At 46.5% G+C, this 25958-nt stretch overlaps 3 protein-coding genes across 3 annotated transcripts; 1 reads left to right on the top strand and 2 right to left on the bottom strand.

Moving 5' to 3' along the window:
• Positions 1 to 1590: 1590 nt before the first annotated feature.
• LOC136543149 (uncharacterized) lies at positions 1591 to 4515 on the top strand. Its single transcript, XM_066535687.1, has 5 exons — positions 1591 to 2184; positions 2271 to 2576; positions 2655 to 3206; positions 3489 to 4278; positions 4355 to 4515. Exons 1-5 carry the CDS (start codon positions 1591 to 1593, stop codon positions 4513 to 4515), a joined length of 2403 nt encoding a protein of 800 aa, XP_066391784.1.
• A 7455-nt stretch (positions 4516 to 11970) lies between these two features.
• LOC136543148 (uncharacterized protein At5g01610-like) lies at positions 11971 to 12324 on the bottom strand. The gene has a single exon (XM_066535686.1). The coding sequence runs from the start codon at positions 12322 to 12324 to the stop codon at positions 11971 to 11973; it is 354 nt and encodes a 117-aa protein (XP_066391783.1).
• Positions 12325 to 14350: 2026 nt separating this feature from the next.
• LOC136544978 (uncharacterized) lies at positions 14351 to 14782 on the bottom strand. Its single transcript, XM_066537032.1, has one exon. It carries the CDS (start codon positions 14780 to 14782, stop codon positions 14351 to 14353), a length of 432 nt encoding a protein of 143 aa, XP_066393129.1.
• Positions 14783 to 25958: the final 11176 nt, after the last annotated feature.

Genomic DNA, 25958 nt, shown 5'->3' with positions numbered 1-25958 from the left:
TGCTGGAATTGATCGATTGAAGGAGATCTGATACGGAAGCTTGAAGGGAACATCAACTTGCTTGAATGAAAACAAAATTTGCATATTTAGGATGAAAGAAAATAGGTATGTAATGCCATAGTTATTTCTTTGTCCATCTAATTAGGGGATACTCCCTCTGTCCCGCAATAGACGAAGATTCAAAAATTGTACCGAAATGAAGGACGTTTTAGCTTCTAGGCATGGGTTCCACCCTATCCTGCGTACAGCACCGATCCATCCCATCACCTCCCTGAACCAACGGTTGAAGGAGGCTTATGCATATCCTTTCTTCTGTCCCTTGCGTGGAGTCGCCCAGGCCCTGGCAATAACGGCTTCGCGGCGAACTCTCTGAGCTCGGCGTCCGTGGGGCCGAAGCCGGCGGCGGCGTGCAGAGCTCGGCCATGGCGCGGTCAAAGGTCGGAACTCAATACAGCAGCTGCTCCTCCTCCTCTTCTTCCTCGGCCGTTCCTCCGACGTGTCGACGGTGGCCACCTCAGGCACGACGCGCGGCCTCCGAGTGCGCGCCTTGCGCTTGAACCACGCCGCCGGCGCGACCTGCTGCTTCTGGCACTTTTTCCACATCCACGTTGACGCCGCCACGCCGGTGGCCTCGAGCGTCGAGTGCGGCAGGTCCGGCGGCGATGTCGTCAGGCGCAGGCGCGGGCACTCGTGTCGCCTGGAGAGCGGGTTCGCTGAGTGCACCGACGAGTCGCAGCCCTGGCACAGGAAGGCATCGTCAGCCGCGCAGTGCCACCGCATGCGCCGCCGCAGGCAGCTGTCGCAGGCGTGCGCGGCCTTGCCGCCCACGGCGGCGAGCAGTAGCCGACAGCCAGCGGGTTCCCCTTCCAGCCTATCGGTGCTGCGCCACCCACCACAGGCCTCGCGGTCCAAGAGTAAGGGTGACGCCGGAGTTGGCGCAGATCTGGGCGAAGCTCCATCGTGGCGGCCAGGCGCCGAACCACGGAGGCGGGGCCCATCTCCTCGACGACCGGCGGTTTTTCCCTCGCATCCTTCACCGCCCAGGCCTCCAACAACGGCCCGCACGCCGATGGGGAGGAGGCGCGGAGGCCGTGGCGCGGTCGCGAAGGGCGAGGGCGAGTGCGGTCCTCACGCCGGCAGGGAGAACGCGGTGCGCTTGCCTGGGCCTCCAGGCGCGGAGGTCGCGACGTGGTCGCGGAGGCCGTGGGCGGGGGCGGCCCGCACGCCGGTGGGGAGGTGCCGTCGATCTGGACGACGAACAAGAGAGGAGCGGAGGAGGAGAGAGAATAACGCGTCGGAACTGAGGGAGTACTGGAGTAGGAGGGGTGAAAAGCGGCCCGCGTACGTTTTGCAGCCTAAGGCCCAACGGCAGCCGCAAAACCGCGTCCCACGCTGCGTCGGCAGGCAGCACCCCTCCATTCACCCATTCGTCAACCCTAGCCCCGCTCTCCCCCGCACGCCTCTCTCCTCGGCGGCCCCGCCGCTCGCCGTCTCAGCTAGCGCACGCGCCCACCTAGATACACCAGCCCGGCCGGTAGATCTACGCGTGGCGTGCCCGGATCTAGTCGCTGCACGGCCGCGGCTTCGTAGATGGACGGCTTCGATGATGACGGCTTCAACGGAGGCGGCAACACGAACTTCGACGACGGCTCCGGCAGCAACGACGGCACGCGGGACTTCCTAGTGGGGGCGAACCCGCTTTTGGGATCGTCGTTGTACGAGGGCTTCACCGACCCGCCGCCACCATACACGGGGTCCAGCGACGTCAACCCTCCCCGCTGGGGCCTGGATTCCCTGGACCTCAACGATGGCGCGGGATGGGCTGGCATGGACGGCTACGACGCCGACCTTCGGTCCGACCCTGGTGGTAGCCAGATGGGGCCGCCTCCCGTCCGTGTTCCTCGGCGGCGGAACCTCACCTATGAGCAGCCTCGCAACGCCCGCTTTGGAGAAGGCGGTGACGGCACGGGAGGGCGTGCCACATCAGAAGCTGTAGGAGGCGACCGTGTGCCGCGCGTCCATCGTGGCCGCGCGTCTGCCTCAGCCACCGAGGGTGGAGGAAGGGGCCGCCGTCGCCGGGTTGTCCCACACGTGGACGACGACATCGTGCACCCGATGCATGCTACCCCCGTGGGTCACATCCCGGTAGTTGTCCTCACCCATCTTCTATCTTGCATTGCTCATGTATACTGTTGTGTTCCAATTATTTTCTTTTCGCCCCATCATTGCCTGTTCGTGGGTGTGAAATCATGTTTTATCAAATCGTTTAGGCTAGGAACGACAGGGGAAACTGGTCTGAGCCCAATATAAGCAAGTTTTGCCAAATCTGGTGCCACCAAATTGACAGTGGCAACTGTGTCCACGGCTGCATGAACAAGTCGGGGTGGAGAGATCTGATTGCAAGGTATTATGCTGCAACAGCCTTGGTTCATGACAAGGACCAGTTCAAAAGTAAGTTACGCCAGCTGAGGCATTTATGGCATTTTATAAACGACCTCCGGAAAGGCACTGGCTTAGGCAGGAGAGAGGATGGCTCCATCCTTGCTACTGATGCTTGGTGGGAATCTCGTACGGTGGTATGTAAGCAATCTTATGTTGAATCATTTACTGTTAAAATGTTAATATTCCATGATTCACCTATACCAGTTTTTCAGGGACACCCTGAGTGGAAGAAGCTCAAGGACGGGTGGCCTCCGTACTTGGACGATTTGGACCGGATGTTCGCCGGCAACGCTGTTGATGGCTCAACTTCGTTCTGTCCTGCACAAAGCAATACAGTTGATGTGGAAAGTTCGGATGACGACTCCAATGATGAGCACGACGACCAACTTACGCCACTTAGTGTCGGCACTAAGAGGGCAAGTAGCGCCAGCACAACTGCCTCCAGCCCGAGCAAGAGGTCCAAGAGCCCCGCTGTCAGGACCATGGATGGTCACATGAAGGAACACAGTGATATTTCAAGGCAGAGGCTTGAGAGGATGATAGCCATGTGGCAAGAGAGGAACCAAAAAATTGAGGACCACAACAAGGCGCTGGAGAGGAAGGTTGAACTAGTGCTACAATTGGCAAGACAGTGTGGTGCAACTGAAGAGACCCCAGCTGAATGGATGGTCGTGCTCAAGATCGTGCATAGTGAGCCTGTGATGAACTTCTTCATAAGCTCCTCGCCCCAAGGAAGGATGCTGACGATTAAGCAATATATCGGGGTCCTCCCCTAGACCTTATTTTCTTAAGCTGTCTACGTAGTTAATAAGTTCTGTCATTTCAACTATGTGAGGTGTGGTGGGTGTCATTTGTCATTGAACTAAGTATGTCATGTCGAACACTTGAACTGCTTAATTGTAGTATGACTGGATATGGCTGTTATCTGTTGATGTATGTAGTGCATGAGTTTGAGTAACTGGCATCAATCAGTTCGAATAGGGATGCATGCTAATGTTGCCTAGTTGATGTTGAAAACTGATTGAAACTGTTTTTCATTTTGACAGGAGGATGTCCAATCAATAGTGATGGGACTGATGTCATCGAGGCAAGCTTGTTATGAGAATGATTTCGAAGAGTTCATCAGTGACTGGATGGAGGCGGAGGATGATGACGATGCTTTCCTGTACGGTATGTACCAGTATGCCTACCACATTGACAAGCACTTGTCAAGGTTAGAGTATAGACAGCCAGTCATTACTAGTTTGGAATGGGTACATAGTAAACTAGGAAATAGGAAGGCCTGTTATAACATGTTCAGAATGAGCCCTGATATGTTCCACAGTCTGCATGATCTTTTGGTAGAATCATATGGGCTGAAATCTAATAGGAATTCAGCATCTATTGAGGCTCTTGGGATGTTTCTGTGGATGGTGGGGGCTCCACAATCTGTTAGGCAAGCGGAGGACAGGTTTGAGAGGTCACTGGGGACTGTGCATAGCATGTTTCACAGGGTGTTGAAGTCTGTTGTCAAGCTTGCTGCTGACATCATTAGGCCTAATGACCCAAATTTTAGCACTATGCATGATAGGCTAAGAAATCCTAGGTTCTATCCCTACTTCAAGGACTATATAGGGGCTATAGATGGGACTCATGTCCCCTACGTGGTGCCTAGTGATAAGTTTGTGCAGCACCTGTGCCGCAAGGGGATGACAACACAGAATGTCTTGGCTGTGTGTGACTTCGACATGCGATTTACATTCGTCCTAGCTGGCTGGCCGGGCTCAGTGCATGACATGAGGGTCTTCAATGATGCGACAACAACATACACCAACGTGTTTCCACATCCACCAACAGGTATACAATTAGTTGGTTCTACTTTTGTGCATACTAGTTGAAGTTCATGACACTAACTATTGTTTGGATGGTATAGGCAAATATTACCTTGTGGACTCGGGGTACGCTAACCGACCAGGTTATCTTGCACCGTACAAGGGAACAAAGTACCACTTGCAGGAGACCGAGAGGCACCAGAACCCCAAGGTAAAACTGAGATCTTCAATTATGCACATTCGTCAATTAGGAATGTCATAGAAAGGTCATTTGGAGTGTTGAAAATGAAGTGGCAGATGATGAAAGAAGTCCCTAGTTATGCCCCCTATATACAAAGTCAAATCATTGTTGCATGTTGTGCCCTGCATAACTTTATAAGGGTGAGTGGCATAGGGGATCGGCACTTTGCTCGGTGTGACCGGGATGAAAACTATGTGCCGGCAGAAGCCTATGCCGATCAGCCGGAAACTATTCCTCCAAGCGGTAGTTCTGATTCGGAGCTTATGAATGCATTTCGGGAATCCATCGCAATCGGTTTGGCTAATCGAACATGATTTGGTCGTCTGTTTGAGGTGACTGTGTAACTGTAAATTTTTTTGACTGTGTAATTGTAATTTTTTTGTTCGAGAAACATTGCTGGGTGAACATTGGCCATTTGATTTGTTTAACAATAATTGTTGGTTTACTGAACATACGTGTTGTTTGTTGTGCTGATGAGGAGGCGCCAGGACAGATGCAATGACTCCTGGCTTGTTGAGAATGGCTGGTTGGATGTAAAAGCATGCTTTACTTGCATGCAATGTCATGCATGCATGCCATTAATAAGCTACATGCAGCTCATTAAATGCTGTACAGTACTTTTTTAGATTTTGGGAACTAAACGTCCCATGAAAAGTTGCAGTGCACACTTTTTGGGCAACTTCATGGCTACCGTCATTTTTGAGAAATTTTGGGAACTAAACACGGACTAAAATTTCTATCACATCAAATATTTAGACACATGCATGGAATATTAAATATAGACTAATTACAAAACTAATTACACAATTTGTGACTAATTTACGAGACGAATCTTTTAAGCCTAATTAGTCCATGATTTGACCACGTGGTACTACAGTAAACATGTGCTAATGACAGATTAATTAGGCTTAAAAAATCATCTCATAAATTAGCCTCTATCTATGTAATTGGTTTTGTAATTAATCTATATTTAATACTCTTTATTAGTATCTAAATATTCGATGTGACATTAATTTTAGGAACGACTAAAGAACCAAACACCCTCTTAGTTGCTCAATTCATCGCCTAATATCAAGTCATCTTTATTTATTTTCTTCTGGGGAGGGCTTGCTTGCTGGACTTTTACCTAAGGGGGTGTTTAGATCCATTTCAGTTTGGAAAATGGACACTGTAGCACTTTTGTTTTTATTTGGCAAAAATTGTCCAATTATGGACTATTTAGGCTTAAAAGATTCGTCTCGCCAATTACGGACAAACTGTGCAATTAGTTATTCTTTTTACCTATATTTAATGCTCCATACATGTGCCGCAAAATTCGATGTGACGGAGAATCTTGGGAAATTTTGGATTTTGGGTGGGATCTAAACAGGGCCTAAGTTGCATGGAATTCAGCACTGTAGATGAGCCTCGGATGTTTTGGATTAGCTATGGTGGCGTCACGGTATTTACAACTTCTATAGTCACAATTTATTTCCTAGCACTTTGAACAATCTACAGAAGGGAATTAACTTTACAGAACTGATAGCAGTATGCAAGCACATTACAGTATCCTTCCATCAGTCTTTCCACCGATGGAGCTGACCATACGGGCGACAGGGACTGCGGCCACGAAGCCGTGGTGTCGCGGTGGCAGAGAGGAGAGCACCGGTGAGGTGGGGAACGCCGCCGTCACAACCCGGGGCGGCTGCGTCTGCAGCGACGCTCGATGGCCTGAGAGTCGGTTCGGCCGATTCCAGTCGGCGGCGGAGCAATAGAGGGCCCGCGCGCACCGCCTTGTGGTTGCGGATGGCCGGGAGAGAGCCCGTGGCGGCCTAGCCGTGCACACTGGCGGCATGCAGCAGCGGCGGCCCGCTGCCAGCGGCACACTGGCGCTAGGAAGGCCGAGTTAAGGGGCACATCGGCGGCGCTAGGGCACAGTGGTGCGAGGGGAATTTTTTTTTTAATTTTAACCGTTTTTTTGAATATAATTTTAAATCTAACACTGTCGGATTTTTTTTAAAACTAACACTTTTGGCCGCGCCTATTTTCGTGGCGCGGCCAAATGCCTGTGCCGCGCCATGCATGCTGGCGCGGCAGAGGGCTGACGTGGCGGCGACCCGGTCCGCTGACGGGGTAGGGCTCTGTCGCGCCACCCATCTTGGCGCGGTACTGCCGCGCCCTGATCCATGGCGCGGCAGGGCCAAATAAATATAGCGCGCGAGGCCCCCGCCCGCACGCACCCTGCCCGCCCGCGCACGCCGCCAGCCAGCCGCCGCGCCCTACTGCCGCCCAACGCACGCCTCCAGCGCCCGCACGCAGCCGTGCCCACCCACGCCGTGCCCGCTCGCGCCCTCGCCAGCCACTCCGGCCAGCCGCGCCCGCCCACGCCTCACAGTACCCTCGCCGGCCGTGCCCCGAACGTCGGCACGTCAAGGCCGTCCGCTCCTAAGGTACCTCTCTCTTGATTTAAAGTTATTTTGATTATTATTGTATTAGGATAATTAGTTTGTGATTTACGTAGATAGTTTTTAGATTTTAGGTATTTATTATTTAGTTTGTGATTATTATTGTTTTAGGATATTTAGTTTGTGATTGATTAGGTATTTATTATTTAGTTTGTAGTTAGTTATTTAGTTAAGGATTGTAGCGAGCCGGTCGAGGGATCGTAATTCATTCGAACGTTTCGATCGTGGGTTAATCCTACCGTGGCCGTAACGCTGAGCGTAACTCGCTCCCTCGCTTCTTGGTTGGTGTTTATTTTACGATCTCTAGCCCCTATCCATGTCCATAGCACATGACCATCGGGCTTTACCTCTTTTGCTCGCTTGTTTATCCTAGCCTTGTGCCGATATATACATGTGCTTTCATATTGCATTACAAGTAGTTTAAATTTTGCAATGCTACATAATGTTAATTTAAATTTTGTTAATTTGAATACTCTAACGTTTTGTTTATCAATTTGTAACAGGATGGCCCCTCCCACGCAGCACCCGTTGTACCCCATTTTTGAGGTGGAGTATGACGACCAGCACCGAACACACATCTTGAACGACAACGACGCAGAGGTGGCCTTTCCTCCTTTGAGGCCCCGCACGCACACCAGGGCGCATCAATGGGACGAGCGTTACACGCCGTACATACGGCGTGCTGGCTTCCTCGAGCTTGTTCGTGTTGTGAATCACGGTCTTCCGCCCCTTGACCCAGCACTACTTACTGTAGCTGTAGACAGGTGCGAGTGCATTCTTTGTACGTAAACTTTCTTCTAACAAATTTGAGACTACTAATAGTTGTTCTATTCTTATAACAGGTGGAGGCCTGAGACCCACATGTTCCACCTACCTTGTGGCGAGATGACCTTGACGTTGCAGGACGTGAAGGCTATTTTAGGCCTTCGGTTGGGGGGACTTCCAGTGACAGGGATAGTTGACAACGATCACTGGAGGGAGCTGGTGGCACAGTTTTCTGGTTTTCTTCCATCGAACGATGAGGCCTCCAAGAAAATAAGTGAGACATTAAGCCTATTTAATACTTGCATTGCTTTACAGCTGGCATCGGGTCTAATTTTCTTTGATCAATTACAGGAAAAGTTCTGGTGTTTCGTCGTCCTAGATCACGGAGCGCTTTGAGTACTTGGACCCACAAACTGAGGAGGCTCAGATCGACAGGTTCGCTCGAGTGTGGCTTTGGTACTTTCTTGGTGCTTTCCTCTTTCCAGACGCCTCGGGCAACACCATCAGCTAGATCTTTCTTGACATACTTCACCAGCCGTGGGAGAACATAGCGGGGTACAGCTGGGGCAGCGCAGTCCTGGCATGGACGTATCGACAGCTATGCGTTGCCTGCCATCGCACCTCAGAACATGCGAACCTTGGCGGTTGCTCCTACCTACTCCAGGTTTGATGTTGGGAATGATTGCCCGTTGGGAGGCCCCTTAATAATGGTTTACCGGTAAGTACTTCGGTTCATTATATTATTGCAGGCAGTTAGATATGATGAGATTTTTTTGCTAATTCAATATCGTTTTCAATGCAACTATGGAACGGACATGATACACTCCCTACAGCTCTGTATATCTGGACGGAAGCACAGTTAGTTAGAGGGAATGCGTGGCACAAGTACAGGGAGTACACGGACGGTCTCGACGTCCTGACACAACACCAGGTTACGCTCTCTTTACTATCATACCTGTGTCTTCTTCGATGTACACTATATCACAGCCTAACTCAATTACGAAATTTCAGGTGCATTGGTGTCCTTGGGATTCTCCAGAGCTCCAGGACTATCTCAGTCCTGTCAATAGGGACGAGTCACACGAGTATCGCTGCGATGTCCCTCTTATTTTCTTCCATATGGTCGAGATTCACTTGCCCATCCGGGTCTGCAGACAGTTTGGAAGAATGTCATGCTGTCCACCACCGCTTTACTCCACCAATCAAGAATTGCACGGGTGCGTTATCGATTAATAACAATGCTATAATTCATAGGTGTGTTTGGTACAACGAACATCGTTTTGTTGCAGGTTTGACCGCAGAAAGAGGTACAAGACCAAGGACTGACGCGTGACACACAGATCGTACATCCATTTGTGGCAGACCAAGGTACCACATGCGGTCCTTGCGGGTCCTCCACACGACCAGCACACCTTCGACGAGTACCTACGGTGGCTTCACATGTCTACATGGACACATATCAAGCCCCCATACACTGACGTGGCGATTGACGAGGACTCGAAGGAAGATGTCATCGAAGATGTGTACGACGTTACCACTAGGGAGGACACATAGCTACAGAGAGCCCCGCTTCAAAAATACGTGGTAAGATACTTAAATGGTACAATTTGTTATCCTTTTGGTATTAAGTATGTGTACTAAAACTGTCCAACCACGTTTCTCTACCCAGACGACACAATTGTCAAGGATGTCCAACGAAGCAGCGTTTCGGCTTCACGAGTCTAGAGGGCAGGGGCCAGGCGTTCTCGCGGCTTTTGTGGAGGTAAACATAAACTTGTACATTTCGAAAATATTTCTTTAGTGCATATGTGTTTGGGTAATGAACTAATTTTAACGTCTATTTATGCAGAAGGTGGAGAAGAGTTGCAGGAAGCTAGCTCAGAAGCTGAGCTGCATGGACACTCCTTATGAGGAACCGCCACTCCTGGTGCGGTCGGGTGGCACGTCTTCAGCCTCTTTGAGGACATCAGCCGGCTCTTCTCAGCCGATGACAGGTGCCACTTCCGCGGTGCGTACACCACCATATCATAGCGCTGGGAAGGACCCTGCAATCGAGGACGAGGAGGAGGAGGACGACGACGACGACGAACCCCCGGGCTTCCGCGGACAGCACGACCAGTGGGACGAATGGCCGCAGGACGAGATCGGCATGTCTCAGCTAGGTGGTGCCCCGCTTGGCACCCAAGGAGCCTCACAGGTACTAACAAAGATAGTTTGTTTCAATACGTAGGCTACATGAACTAACGATCATAAAGAATTATAAGTAATCGTGCGTATCATATACCTGCAGGGTACGAGCCGTACGCACCATCGGCGCGACCATACCGACGTTGGCTACACTCCCAATGTGTTGCCAACAAATCCGAAGAGACAGAGGCGTCCGAGAGATCCTTACACTCCTAGGTCTTAGTATGTTAGGTCAAACGAATATTGGCATCCGAAACTTGCGGGGTTTTTTGGTTATGTTATCTCTAACTTATGTCAAAACAATGAATATGTTATGTGGCAGCTTGTCAACTTGCTTCTTATTCGTTTCTTTGAGTCGCGGTAGCACTATCGGCGAGATTAAGTACCAACTACTTCGAGAACCAGCAGTCCCGGTGTATCTGGAGGCCGGTGACGTTTTTTCGTAATCGATTAGTTAATAACCGTATTATGAAAGACGAAAAACTAATCATTGGCTTATCAAATTCTCTATTCGGCCGTGAAAAAAACTCAACAAAATACAGGCGCGACGCGTTTCGATTCAACCAGCCAGGTACCCCGGGCGGGCGACAGGCGCAGCGGCCAGGTGGTGTACCTGCTCGGACGGTATATTTGGTCCTGCCGCGCCACGGATCAGGGCGCGGCACTGCCGCGCCAAGGTCGGTGACGCGGCAGGACGTGCCACGTCATCGGTCCCCCAGGCCGGCCCTCGCCATGTCAGTCCTCTGCCGCGCCAGCGTGCATGGCGCGGCACAGGTATTTGGCCGCGCCACGAAAATAGGCGTAGCCAAAAGTGTTAGTTTTTTTAAAAAAAATTTGACAGCGTTAGATTTAAAATTATATTAAAAAACGGTTAAAATTAAAAAAAAATCAGCGAGGGCGAGCTTGGATGGGCGGGATCTGGCGCAGGGGCGACATCCCGCGGTGTGCAGCGGCCGGTCATGGCGAGCGCGAGAGAGAACGAATGAGGGAGGGAGATCGCTAGCTATTGGGCTGATATGGGCCTGGTTACAGGGAAAAGAGCGTGTGTTTCCAGAGTCTTCTTTGGTCACGGTTGAATAGGAATCGGATGGCTCAGATCAGTGACTGGAGAGATAAGTCGTTCTGTCTGACAGGCCCCGTTTGGCCGCTAGAATTTTGGCTGAAACTGGCTGAAAATACTGTTCTGGTTGAATTGTTATGAGAGAAAAACACTGTTCCAACTGAAAAAAGAAGCCGAACAAGTCAAATATGGGGTAAGCCTAGATTGCATAGGAAAGCCCGTATGTCATTATAATTTGAGTTTTTTTTTCTCATGCAGCCCCATTATGATGTTAGAGTCACCAACTATTAGAATAGGTAAATTTTCTTTAGTGCATAAATGGGCCAAGTCTATCAAGAAGGCAAGCCTCCTTATTTGCTTCTTATGCTGCACCATATTCAGATACAAGGAGCCACTGAAAGCCATCAGCTTTATTTCTTATTTTAAATGTAATGAAGAATTCTCCTTCCTTTATTTTGCTTATGACAAGAGTAAGCAGATTAATGCCTAGAATCATACCATCAGATCTGCCTGATCAAGGATAGTAATAAGCGAGTGTATCAGTTTTCATCAAGCACGTGGGTGAAAAACGAATTGCCGTCCATTTTTCTAACAAAAGCTTGATTCACTCCGACACAAATTCAAAGGATTTTGTCATTTTGTTTGACAATTTATTATTTTCGAACATAGGTAATGAAAAATCTTCTTCTCCAAACCAAGGTACAGTAGAGTTGCATTTCTGTAATTCCTAACCATATATATCCATTATATTTGTAAATGTCAAACTAAAATGTAGTAAAAAAATGAGCTACGAGGACTGCCTCTGAATTTTTTATTTTTAATGCTTTTCTGTAGGTCACATTAAAAAATATATCTCGGAATCAAGAAACTATAGAGAACATTTGCAGTTGCCACAAAAACAAACACATACTCCAAAGTACAAAGTCGTCACAAGATACATGATAGATGCATGGAAGTTTACAATGCAAAAGATAGATTATGCACTTGACATCTTTTGTACCCAACCATTTCATTGACTAGTCATCCCTCTCCAAGCGCAAAGGCAGCATCAAAGGTATCAGAGAGGCTAGTGCCAGTCTTGAAGGTGACCTTCTCCGACGAGGTCTCAGGAGTATAGACCTCGACGACGCTGAGCCAGAGCATTAGCTCCTTGGTCTTCACGCCAGTGATCTTTCTCAGCTTGCCTTTCTCTGCGAACGCCATGACTTCATTGGCATAGGATACAGTCTGCTTGATCTTCTTGAAGTTGTGCTCGACTTTCTTCTTCCCCTGCACCAGCCACATGAAGCCAGTGTCACTGTTGTACCCGAAGTCCTGGATGTCCTCCGTTGGAAGGAGGCCCTTGGGGAGGCCGAGCTCCTCCAGAAGCTCCATGGACTTTTTCCTACAGATGGCATCTCCATGGACAACCTATGCTCCTGCCCTGTGGCTTTGTACTTGGGATGCCATTGGGTCGGAGTTTGTGTCCAAATAAACAAGTTTGTGGATGAATATGACATCTGGGATGCAGTACTGCAGTTTATATAGACATCCTGAAGAAAGCTTGTACCTGGAATCCAAGAACTTGAATTCAGAGGTAGCCATATCTGACGCACAAAGTCACGGACCAAGTCCAGGGATGAAGGAAATAAATTATAACTTGTTCAACATCTGACACACGACGCCTCCATCGCCACTCGTTTCCACGAGACGTTCCAGGAGCCGCCGCTGTCTTCATCCAAGCGCGCCGCAATGCGGGAACTCTTCCCCATGCGTGGTGCTCGCCGGAGGCAGGCGGCGACGCAGGCATCTTGAGCACAGATTCCCTCAACGTCGCAAGCTCTTAGGTCGCACTTTTAGTTTCTTAGTTAGTTACAACAGCGAGTGTTCCACTGCCCAGCGGTGCCTTATGTTCGTGTTCAACCCCATCGCTCATGGCACCTCGCCGTGATGTGATGTTGGGCGTATAAACCTTCTAGCTTCTTCTTAATGAAACATCGAAAAAACTGACCAAGTCTTACCGTGTCAGAGAAATGCCAGCAGCATCTGACTGACGGAAGTCCCACACAGCACACCACAACTGCCTGACCATGTGTTGTGGAATGACAGAACGTTCACTGATCACAGTGCAGGTTTCAGACTTTCCATCTCTGTAACAATTTGTGCCGGATACGGCCGATTATGATGAGCATTGCAAAATTGTCGTATATGGAAATATAAATATCTGGGCTGTCAAACTTTTTCGTCTGCTTTCACAGCAAGAACAAGATCTGAATTCTCAGAACCGGTGATACTGATTCTGAATGGAATGGCAGTGCTTTTCCATAATCTGCACCCAAGGGGCTGCATGGCAGAGCAGAGCTTCACCAACACGTAGAAAAACGTTACAATCTGTGGTAGAGCTGTTAGCATAGAGCCTGTTGCATCTTCCAGGTGCTCACTGGCTCACTGCTCACCGTTGGGCATTCGCTTCATTCAGTTAAGTCCAGTTAGCTTTCAGAGTCTAGTTTCAGAGCCTGTCGTTTCAGAGTCTAGTTTCAGAGTCTGTTTCAGAGTTTAAGAGTCAAGTTTGATTCAGAGTTTCAGAGTAATGTTCAGTTAGTTGGACTTTCAGACAAACGTCACAATCTGTGGTATAGAGCTTTACACACTCTCCTCGTGACATGACATCAGGTTTAAGCTCAGTGGGGTTCAGTCACCGGTGAAGCATAAGGCTCTGCTCGGAACTACAAGCTGACAATTTGTTCCATCTCATGACTGCGACAAGCAGATTCCGCTTTTGGTGTGGACTTTCATCTTTGCAGATATGAGCGTCAAGGGTGCTACCGACTCTGCCAGGACCAATAGGCAGGACCTCCAGTTCTCCAGCACCATGAGAATGTGTGTGCAACAGGAAATTGAGGGCATATTCTGTTTCCACCTGACGGCCAAACAAGCAATTAGCCAGCAGGAGATGCTTGCTATAAGGCCGGCCGTAAATCATGAAGAAAACCAGTACATCCACGTCTTTAATCATGGTGCTCAATACATCAAGCGCCTCGCGTACTTGTCCCAAGCTCTGCATACTTCTACCAGAGAAATTGGGACCCTGTGCAGAGTTTGCTTTCAACAGTGACACAGAGCGACTCACGGATTGATGTTTGTCATCCTCAACAACGTGAGGCTGGTCATTCAAATTGTCATGCAAATCAAATGAATGACCGGAGCCAAAACAACCCTTTTTGGTTTTATATAAATTATTAAAAATAACACATCATTTATTCATATCTGAAAAGGAAGAGGGATTACAAAATATGAGTCAAACAAGCAATAATACAGATTTTAGATTTAAAAACACAGAGCTCATGCAGTATGTTTTTTTAGCACTAAGCATACTGAGGTTTTAACATGCCCATCATTTTCTGTCTCATCTGGTGACCCCTTATTCCCCAAGAGCAAAGGCAGCAGCATCGAAGCTGTCTGCGAGGCCGGTGCCAGTCTTGAAGGCGACCTTCTCCGGCGAGTCCTCCGGGACATAAACCTCGACGACGCTGAGCCAGAGCATCAGCTCCTTGGTCTTCACACTGGTGATCTTCCTCAGCTTGCCTTTCTCGGCGAACGCCGTCACCTCAACGGCGTACGACACCGTCTGCTTGATCTTCTTGAAGGTGTGCTCCACCTTCTTCTTCCCCTGAACCAGCCACATGAACCCCGTGTCACGATTGTACCCGAACTCCTGGATGTCCTCCATAGGAAGCAGGCCCTTGGGGAGGCCGAGCTCCTCCAGCAGCTCAACGGACTTCTTCCTGCATGCAGCATCTCCAGTGACGACCACTGCACCGGCACGGTGGCTTTCGATGGCCTGGGACGCCATGGTTAACAAATAGAGTTGTGAGTAGCTGCAAGAAAGAGAGTGTACTTGTGAAATGTAGCTGGTTGCTTTTGAGAGTGTTGAAGTGTTTGTGTGATGGGAGATGGAACAACAGCACATATATAGGCAGGCAGCTTGTACAGAGAAGCATCGCCTAGTTGTATGTGATAGTGCATTGTCTAGTTAGACAGCTTACATATTGAGATAAGAGCCCTGTTGGAAATGCTTCATAACGCTTGCTGACGCTTTCTTATGTCTACCTAAAATAGCTATTTTTATTGATTTATTCTTTAAAGGACATTATGGTCATTTTGCACGCCCCCCCCCCCCCCCCCCCCACACGTGACACACGCCGAACTCGCTGGTCTCTCCTAGCCGCCGCCGCCCTCGCACGGGCGTCGCGCCAGCCAAGGGTTCACCCGGTCACCCCACGCCAACCGGAACTGCCTTCGTGCCCTCGCCCTCGTCCTCTCGCTCTCTTCCTCGCACGCCACCGCCCTGCCCTCGCCCCCGCTGGAATTATTTCACCATCGAACTCGCCAGAAACGAGGACGGCAACGAAGACGACGACAAGTTCCTGCCACTAGAGATCCAGGACGACGACGAGGACAACGACTTCCTCCAATCTATCTCCCTCAACCGGCATCCTTCTCCGGCTCTGTCTACATCGACAAAGAGCCGGCCTCTACCTCCGTCCCTTCTCCTGCGGCAAGCTCGCAACAACCCTCCGGAAGGTACCGATTAGAATTAATCTCGTTCTTCTCTTATTGTGTGCAGGGCTAATTTAAGTATTGTTATGTGTATATCTAAAAGCCCACAGATCTGCTATTTTATTTTTGTGGTTCAGTACTAGAAGCTTTAGTGATTAACCTTTAGAGAAATTAGCGGATGATGCATCTAATGTAGTTCTGTAGTAAGTTGATGTCCATTGGTTCCAGTGGCCTGGTGGATTTGACCACAAATCCTGAAAACATGCCCAATGTAATTTGGTTCAGTGCTTCGCATCCTTTTTCTGAACCCATTGTCCCAATATTACAGATCTGAGTGCCATGATTGTGAAGGGTTGTACAGCAATAGCTGCTCGCCATGTTGTTTGCTGCTGCAGTTCGCACCTTGCAAGACTGCAACATTGAGGGTAAGATGTAGTCTACCTTACATGTAGCAGCCACATAGTATTGTCAAAATGAAAAATTTTGAGATAAGACCTTTCATTGCATATGGTAGGTGATTATTTCATGCCACAAGTTATTTTCTAGTGCAGGTGGCCATCACCATGCTCAATATAAAATTCAGGTCATAGATTGCTCTATTTTTGTTCCTGGAACTACTGTGTTTTACAGCAGTGTATGAAAGTAATTAGTATCTGCTGATCTGTCTATTTTTGCAATGATTAACAATCATATATCTGTTCCTCGTGCTTAATCATAGTTTTTTTCTATTTCTAGCTTTTTTTGGGGGGGCTCTTGCGTTTGTACCCTTGTATCGAAATTTTGATTTTGCCCCTATTTTTTTGACTTTGTGAATTTACCCCTACTGTGCCATTCACGGAGCACCAGTTTGCCCATGCTCTGTCATCCACCCCTAATGGTGTTAAACTTTGTACAAAAGACATGAATGCCCATGTGATTTTGCCCATTGTTTTTATGCCTAATTGTGATTTTGCCCTGATTTAGAATTAGACTTTTTTCCCTGTGTGCACATAGCATTTTCCCTGCGGCTTTAGAGTCTGACGCGTGTGGCCAGTCAGAGCTGACCGGCACTGTGCCTGTGCACCGATCTATAGACCTATCCTCTTTCTCCCTTTGGTCTACGAAGACCGGGTCTACAGAGAGAGAAAGAGAGAGGGGGTGGGTCTCTATACCAATGACAAGAGGGACCAGTAAGGTGAGGTGTCGCCCGTCCATTGGCCAAGGCGACGTGGCCTGGGGCGAACGGCCTCGGTCCGTCCTCATCCCCCTGTTGGCTCGATCGCGGGAGAGGCAGAGAGAAAGTGTGAGAGAGAGGGAGAGAGGAAAGGGAGAGAGGAGGGAGCAAGGCAGAGAGAGAGCCAGCGGAGCAGCTGTGCGCCGGCGTCGGTCCGGTGGGGTGGAGCAGAGAGGGAGAGAGGGTAGAGGAGAGGAAGAGCGCAGCGACGGTGGCGGCTTCGGCGAGGGCGGAGAAGGAGAGCGAGCAAGCAAAGCGGTGGCGAGAGGCAGAGGTGAGAGAGGGAGCTGCGTGCCTGCGCGCCCGCCGGCCATGCCGCGACGCTCGCCCAGCGGCACCCGCCGCGCCACGAGCTCGCACGGCCGCAGGGCCCGCCCAGCCGCGCCCCTGACGCGGCCGTCGTACCCACCATAGCGCCCACCTTGCCGCGCCCGCCGCGTCGTGAGCCCCCCCGACCATGCCTCCCGCAGTCCAGCCTGATGCCGGACGCCCTGACCAGCCGCATGCGGGCCAGCGGCCAAGTGCAGGCGCGCAGCGCAACTAGCCACCCGCTGTCGGCCGCCCAACGCGATGCCGCCCCGCAGCGGCCTGCCGGCCTTCGAGATTTGGAAGGACGAGGACCGGATGAGAGCCGCCGCATGCCACCGTACGCCGGCCACCGCACGTCCGCGCCCGAGCGCCGCACGCCCAAAGCCCCCGCGCCGCGCGTCGCATGCCAAGCCCTGCGGCCCTCGCACGCCTTGCACCGCATGCGATGCGCTGCCAACGCCATCGCCGGATGCCCCCGACGCCCCGGTCGATGCAGCCGGCCCGTGAGAAAGGCACAGTTTCCTTATGGAGGCTGAATATAAGGATAAGGGGCACTTTGGTCTTTTTGCCTTTGTTTTTTCAGATTTTGAATTTTTTTAATTCATTTATTCCATGACCATCTGACGGCATCCAAACCAGGGGCAAACGGATGATTCAATTCAAAATAGCAAGGGCAAAATCACAAAGTTGAAAAAACAAGGGCAAAATCACAATTGGACTCCTGCATAAGGGCAAGAACACCATTTCCCCTTTTTTTGTTTGGGAGACACAGGTGATTTCTCGAATGACAGAGGGTGGTTTCTTATATTCTTATGTTTGTTTGGGGATGCATGGAACAGTGCTCAGACACTTTTGCAATGACAGACAGGGTGCTAAATCACATTCATGTTCCTGTCTGCTTTGTATACTGAACATAGCTAGTCTCATTGTTCCTATAGTGACTTTAGTTCGGCTTTGATAAATCAATCTCTGCTTGTCGTGACTGAATGCATCCTAATGCGTCTGCTCGAATCCAATGGGGAATTGGCTATGCATCCTAATGCGTCTGCTCGAATCCAATGGGGAATTGGCTATTGTCATGGCTCATTCTCGCGTTGCTCACGTCCTCGCTTTGTCAGACACTCTCCATGGCAGATCTATGCGACCTGGATATATCCGCGCTGATTGCAAAGAAGCTACGTGAGTTTCACGATCTCGACATGCCTGGACGCAGGAACGTGTCATTATGGCAGAGGCTCATGTATGCTTTTCCTCATTGTTGCTTTTCTGATTTTGGTGAGAAATGTGTTTGAGTTCTGATTCAGTTCTGATTGCTTGGTGTTGTATGCATCAGGCGGTGGCTTGAGGAGGCAGTGCTGGAGAAGACGCTCTCAGGAGTCGAACAATCAGTAGGATTTTGCCATAATGATCTTGCTATTTAAGTTACGTTTGCTGCTTGATTTTATTGCTCCGCACTATTCCAGACATTGAGGAGCAGAGAAGAACAGGGAATCTTTTTACAGCTTTCATGTTAAGATTCCCTAGAATTATGAGACCAAATGTTTTAATTTATTCATCTTACAAGGTACATATGAATGTTGATTTGCAGCAGTTTACTGGAAGTGGTACATATGAATGTTGATTTGCAGCAGTTTACTGGAAGTGTGCAACCACTTCTGATGCTGTCTTTGTAACTATATTGATGGAGCTAGCTGAGTAGAAATGGACTGCAGTCAAGAGCCCTTTTTTTGATATGAACAGTCTAAATTTTAGTTGATGTACAACAAGAAAAATTAGTATATGATATTTTTTGGTTTTCAGGTCTCTTCATCTGGAACATTTCTTGGTTGCTTTCTGACTGGACTATGATGTCCCTAGTGCCCATCAAGGTGAGGCCTTCCTCTCCCTCACTCAGATTTGTATATAGCCTAGGATGTTGCAAACTAGCATATGAAATTCCTTCCTATATGGTGCTACAGATGAGCAATGGTTTTGTTTAATAGTCTCCATTTCATATATCCAGGCATAGTTGTGATTGGAGATACTTTGTATATTTCGCTACAAGTACAGATTTGCATGGAACGCTCTCAATGAACTTGTCAAATTTATATAAAATGGAAAACATGATATCCTATGTTGCTAATTAATAGTTTGATCAGTGATGGTGCCATCGGAGTATTTAGCTGCAAATAATAGCAACCTCCTGTTACTTGGAGACTCATGCTGGTAACATGGCATGTGTTGTTTTGAAGTAATTGAGCCCTTTCATTTGACCGCACCAAACCTTTTGCCTCTTAAAAGTTATTTTTTTCAAACGGCTCAAACAAGGATTGTAGTCATCGATATGTTCCTCTTTTTGTTAGAAGCAATAAAAAGAAACCCAATCATGGCTATTATTATTACCAATGCTTTGATGATATGTTTTTTATCACAACAATCGAAAATGGATAGACATAGATAAACTTGCTGCACTTTTTGTGCAGGTCACAGTTGGTCGAAGAAACGTGCCCAAGGGGAGGGTGTGGAACCCTATGGAGCAGAGCAAATGAACTGAGGTTAGTAGCATTGTAAACTACACTCAGATTTTTTTCACGTCGGCCGGGGGTCACCCGAAAAATGTCCAGCTATGGTCGCCCGGGGATCACCCGCGGGAGGGAAACTACACTCAAATTTTGTGGTGGTAAAATTTATTATCAATTGTTTTTCTCTTTCACACATCATTTGGTGGGTTTTTTATCTGATTGGCAATCACAGTGTTTGGAAGACATCATGGTTGCACAGACCAAAATGTTGCCTGTAAGAGGGAGGTGAAATGATGACAGAAGGCTATGCACAACATGAAGCTTCTCTGCTGCATATATGAAAGATTGTTTTTTATGAAGATTGTTTTATTTTTAACTTTTCCCCGTCATGCTGAAATGGAACTTTACATTTCAAATGAGAGATGCAATAACTGATTAAGGCTTTTAGAAAAGTATGTGAGCACCCTTCTTCTAACTATTCTATATGCGGTGACAACATTTTTGGGATTTGTTTTCTGTCTACTCACGTGCTTTGATTGATGTTTCCCATACCATTACTAAGAAGGCAAGGATGTATTTAGATTGGTAATATTTAGATTCTGAAACCAATATTTCATTATGGTATCCTTATTGATATACAAGTATTTTTGGAATAGTAGTTCACTCGGACAAAATGTGAGAGTGAGCGATTGACTCGTTAACACGGACAAGTGATGCTTAAATAAGTCCATAGGAAAAATAAAAATTTTAAAAAATAGCCATAGTGGTAGGGATCGAACCTAAGAGTGGGCGATTGACTATCTCACAGCGACCAGTAGTTCACTCGAACAAAATGTGAGTGAGCAATTGACTTGTTAACATCAAAAAGTAATGCTTGAATAAGTCAATAGGAAAAAACGACATTTTTAAAAAAATGGCCATAGTGGTAGGGATCGAACCAATTCCCTCTGCAGTCAAAAGTTGCAAGATTTACCACTAAGCTATGCTTCAGTGTTACAAGGGCTCTTTTGGAAGAAGGGGGGAGCAAAACCCAGGGATGAAAAATCTCCCACTAAAAACTAGAATAGTAACTAGAATGATATCCACATGGATTACCCACCCAGGGAAAAGTCGGGATGCTGGAGGGATTGGAGTTTCCAAATTAAGCCTAAATATTTGTCCGTAAAAATGAACTCATAAAAGGTACAAATTGGTCATACTTTTATTTTCCATTGTTTTTTTCAAATTTGTCTTCCAAAGTAGATAATGAATCTGTTTCGAGCAATTCCTATAATGTTGTTCAACAGTACTTGAACGTCTTGATTTTTTGAAATTCCTATAAATATACAAAAATTTCAAAATAAAATAAAATAAAAATGATATCAGAATGTATCTCGGCCTGTTAGGGCGTCATTATTCTTTTTAGTCTCTAGGCTCTGGATGCAGGAGAAAAAAACATCCAAAATTTGGCGTGTAAAATGTGGAGCACAAGGATTTGAACCTGTGCAAGGTGCTGCTCCTAAACCAAGTTAGCTTACCACTCGGACAATCCCTAGTTGATGTTTATAGAGCGTTGTTACTTCTTTTCTCTCCAAAGTCTGTATGCAGGGTAAAAACATAAAAAATTATGTTCGAATTTCAAATTGTTCAAACAAAGTTGGGTGGAGAAATAACCAAAATAAAAAGTTATAGATCTCGATGAGTTGTACAACTTTGGTGTTGCTGACTTTTCCATCTGAAATCATTTACTGCCCCAAAATTCTGTTTGAAGTTCTTGAATTTTGAAATTCAAATTTTTGAATTGTTCAAACGAACTCATATGGAGAAAGGACCTAAATCAAAGTTGGGGTCTACAATTTTGCAATTGAATACATTTTCAATTGAAATTCTACATTTTTTTGCTAGGAATAATTCATCCTTCTATTCCTAAATTAACATAAAATAATTGTAATACTTCTAAATTTTGTCAAAAAAAATCTACAAATTTGCATGGTTTTGTTACATAATCGTTAGATAAAAAAAAACTCAAATGATTTTAACAAAGTGACAACACACATCGTTCATGATTTGATACATCTTCTCATATAGTTACATGGGAAGAGTATGAAGATGTATCCAATTGTGAACATCTCTACTACCACTTTGTTCGAAGTTCTCATATTTTAAAATTCAAGAGTTGTAGATCTCGATAAGTTGTACAACTTTGTTTTTGGTGACTTGTTCAATTGAAATAATTTACTATTCCAAAATTATTTTCAAAGTTTATTATACAAATTAAAAAAAAAACTTCAGACTATGTGTCTATGTTGGGCCTCAAAATGATGCTCAGATTCAGCCCAAATTAAGTCATCTTTCTCTCAGCCATTGGATCATGAGAATAGGAGAACACCGGAAAGCTATCTAATTTTGGGCCGGCCCAATGTGCAAAGCAGCAGCACCGCATCTTGCCTGCTAGTGCCAGCTTTGCTCCTAGAGGAAGAGGGAATAGTCCCACCTTGCCAATGCAAATAGGAAGGCAGATGCCATACTCTTATATAACAAGACAAAAGCTAGCATATATTCGTTGAACTGAGTACGAAATAGTCCCACCTCGCCTGCACAAACAGAAAGACAAAGGCATGATGTTCTGTATAACTACATACGCTTGCCCATCCACCTGCACTGGCGCATTATTGATGCAGTTCTTGCAATACGGTATTCTCGTTGTTAATTTGTGCCATGGCGAGGACAACAATTAGACGGCTTTAGAGTATTCAGAGTTATCTTTCCTCTCCCAAACTAACGATAAAAATATGTACGTAACGAAAAAAATATGGTGTGACCACACACATAGTTCTGAAATTGAATATCGGAAGTGACAAGAAGGATAGCTATTATGCATTGCCTCTTATAAAAATTGTAAATTTCTTGTTCCTTTGGTTCTGTTTAGCTGCTGGTTTCTGCACTATTAGACAGCCATTGTAAGTTTGGAATCCATTGTCAGGTTCAGGCTCCTCCTTGAGTGCACGGTCCACGGATGCACGGCACGCTCTTCTCGCAGCTTGATGTCCATTTCGGCACGGTGAAGCATGACCACACTATCCATTTCATCACGCTCATGCTTCGTCCTCTGTTCCAGCTCGTAAGGTGTGCAATACAAACGGTAAGGAAACGATGGTGTTATAGTCCGAAACAAATAAAATGCAAGAAAACTACATTGAACAAAAGGGATTATAAGTTTACTTGAGATTTGCCGGCCCACAACTGCACTCCACATAGTTACCAGCAGTCAGTGCATAGGTTCCATTTGCCACAAGCATTCCATAGTCCGAAGCAGAGTTAGGAAATGCTGAGGCGCAAGCTAATGAAAGAAATAAATTGTTGTCATCAGAAAGGAAGTACTGATCAGCGGAGAGGACGACACAATTAGAAATTATCCTTCTCAACTATCATTATTGAACCAATCATTATTCAACCTGATAACACATGGACCAAGACGTGTGAGTGGTCGATTGACTTTTAAAACCGTGGTGGCTAGTAGGTATAGAATAGATAGATATAGATATAGAATTTGAAGTTAGTTAAGTTATCTTGAAAATGAATGCGTAAAAAGTGTAGGGACCGAATGTAATAATGTCTAGTTTTTTTTTTTTTTGAAACAGCCCACTAGTCTCTGAAGGATGCCCAACCCACGATTGCCTTAGCTCATATACTTCTGGGTTTATAGGGATACCTCATATTGGACAGAGAAGGGGGATTCGCACAAACTCAAAGATTACAGTTAAACGACGTGTCCCTCAACAGAGTTACAGCCATAATCATGGGTACATACCAGATCGGCAGAGAAGAAAAGAAAAATCGAGAACACAAAGAACATTCAGATAAGCGTACAAACTGAAAACACAAAGAACATGAGATGGTGAGGACAACAATAGTCGGTTCAGAGCATTCAGAATTATCTTAATTCATAAGTTGCCTTCCTCTCCATGACTAAAAGCATATAATTGGCGCCGATCATCGACTAAAATAAAAGTTGTGCCAAACTTTTGGCCTTTTGAAGCCATGTGTAGAGCTGTTTGTCCCTTCTTATCTGTTCTGAAACCAATCCCTGCATCCTTATTTAACAGTGTAGTGACCACCTCACATGGCCTATTCTTGCTGCTGAATGCAAAGTCTGGAGGATGGTGTTCCCCGTGTGCATTAGCGATGGCCAGATCCAATGGCACTCCCTGAAAATCATCTCTAAAAAAATCCAACATCGAGTGCCTGATAAAAAAAGGTCCAACAAAAACAAAAAAAGATGGTGAATTCCTCACTCAACACTTATGCACTGCAGGTGAAGCAGAATTTACCACCTTACTGTTTTGGACTTTTGGTGGGTACAAGGAATGAGAAACAAGAATAAATAATCATTGAACATGTATCAAAAAAAAATCATTGAACAAAGCACCAAAATTCAGAAGTTATTATTTCGCCCATCAATCATAGGCAGAACAAAGCAGGAACAATTTGGTAATCCTAATGTGTATCACCAGTCAAACAAATTTAACAAAGTAAACATTGCTCCAATTCATTTCAGACATTAAGATCTATGGACTCCACATCTACTTGACATTCTAGCTTTTTTGTCAGAAGAATGCTCAATTCGCTTTATTGGAGGTGACCTTCATCAAGTTGAAGGCAAGTACCCTGCCTTGATTTTCAAGCAACAGCGATATCCTCAGAGAATAGAATGAGCAGTAGTAAATCTATCTATTAAACCATCACACATATTGGCTCCTGAGGGATATCCTGAAAAAAACATTGGACAAGAGTTGAGTCTTTTTTATACTACAATAATCAGTCAACTAAGATGAAGTTTATAACTTCCAACTATTTAACACTGATGGTGGCATGTAACAGAAGCTTAGTAAACCGATATTTAGAGATCCAAAGTTTAAAACAGTTCAGAAAGACTCATAATATCACCAGGACTGATAATGTTTCAGGCATCGATGATACCAGAGGGGGGGGGGGGGGGGGGGGGGGGTGGCGGGCAATGTGCAGACCCAGAAACAGAGGCGAAGCGCGAGGTGGTAGTCTTCTGCCTGCTGCGCCTAATACTTGCTGCTGCTGCTCGGCGTTCGGCCGTGGCCTGCGAAATTTACGTCCTGGACAACAATGGCGGCACACTCGTCCTGAGCCTCTACCAGCTCTTCCTCAGCCAGATGCAGCACGACGAGAGCAGCGCCCCGCGGCGGCCAGGCCCGAGGAGGCGTCAGAGTGTGGATCAATGCTGGGCGATCGAATGGGACGTGCGGACGGCGGCACGCGAATGTGGCGACGATGGAACCTAGAAAAAATTCTTTTTTAATTAAAAAGAAGATTTTCATCTAACTAGTTATTAAATCATACATCCCAACTATGTTACTCAAAACATTATTTTTATAATTATGGATTTACCGTTTTACCCTTATTAAAAAAAATAACTATAAAAAAAGAATTGCCACTCTTTTATTTGGAGTCCTAGTCCTCTCAACTTTGGAGGCGTTGGGAGGCGTTACGGTGTATATGGGCCCACCGACCATAGACATATCCAACGCCTCCCCTCTCAACGCCTTCCCTCATATAGGCCCACCAATCATTAACACAGTTAACACTTCCTGTCGTCTCCCCGATCATAGTAAAAAAGTTCTTGAGATAAATAACTAGTGGGGTTTTACTTTATAATAGTATATGATATGATATAATGATATGATATGATTAGAAATAATGGTGTATGTTCAGATATTTCTGTGCAAGGCCTATATCTTGGTACCATTGAATTTAATGTCCCAATTCGTCAAAAGTAAAATGCTATTTAGTTTCTCAAAAGTTTGTGTTTGAGGATTATTAGTGCCGGAGAGAACCAACTCTCTAATGTAAAAAGGATGAATAATGACGTTAAATAGGAAAGGCCATCTGTCATTATAATTTGAGTTATTTTTCTCATGCAGCCCCAATACAGTGTAAGAGTCACCACCGATTAGAATAGTGTAAATTTTCTTTAGTGCATAAATGCGCCAATTCTATCAAGAAAACCTCCTTATTTTCCTCCCTTTATTTCGCTTATGAGAAGAGTAAGCAGATTAATGCAAGAACCATATCATTGGACCTGCCCTTAGGATAATACTCAGCGAGTGTCTCAGTTTTGGTGAAACCGCCAGTGCATCAAAAACGAATTCTAATCCACGAAAAGTTGATTCGCTCCGACTCTCAAATTCGAAGGACATTTTCATTTTGTTTGGCATTTTATTGTTTTCAAACACAGGGAATGAAAACTCTGTTTCTCCAATGTCCAAACCATGGTACAGCGGAGTTACATTTGCGTAACTTCTATACCTTGTGCGTTATATTTAGAAATGTGGAAGCAAAATGCACTAAAAGTAAAAAAAAAAAATCAGATACGAGGACAGGCTCAGAATTTTTTTATTCATTTCTGTATCGTACTTTCGAAATGTATCCCGTAA

The sequence above is a fragment of the Miscanthus floridulus genome, chromosome 3, assembly GCF_019320115.1.
Source record: "Miscanthus floridulus cultivar M001 chromosome 3, ASM1932011v1, whole genome shotgun sequence".
In the NCBI taxonomy this organism is placed as follows: domain Eukaryota; kingdom Viridiplantae; phylum Streptophyta; class Magnoliopsida; order Poales; family Poaceae; genus Miscanthus; species Miscanthus floridulus.
Note: the sequence above shows the minus strand (reverse complement) of the source record. Positions and strands in the feature narration are given on the sequence as shown.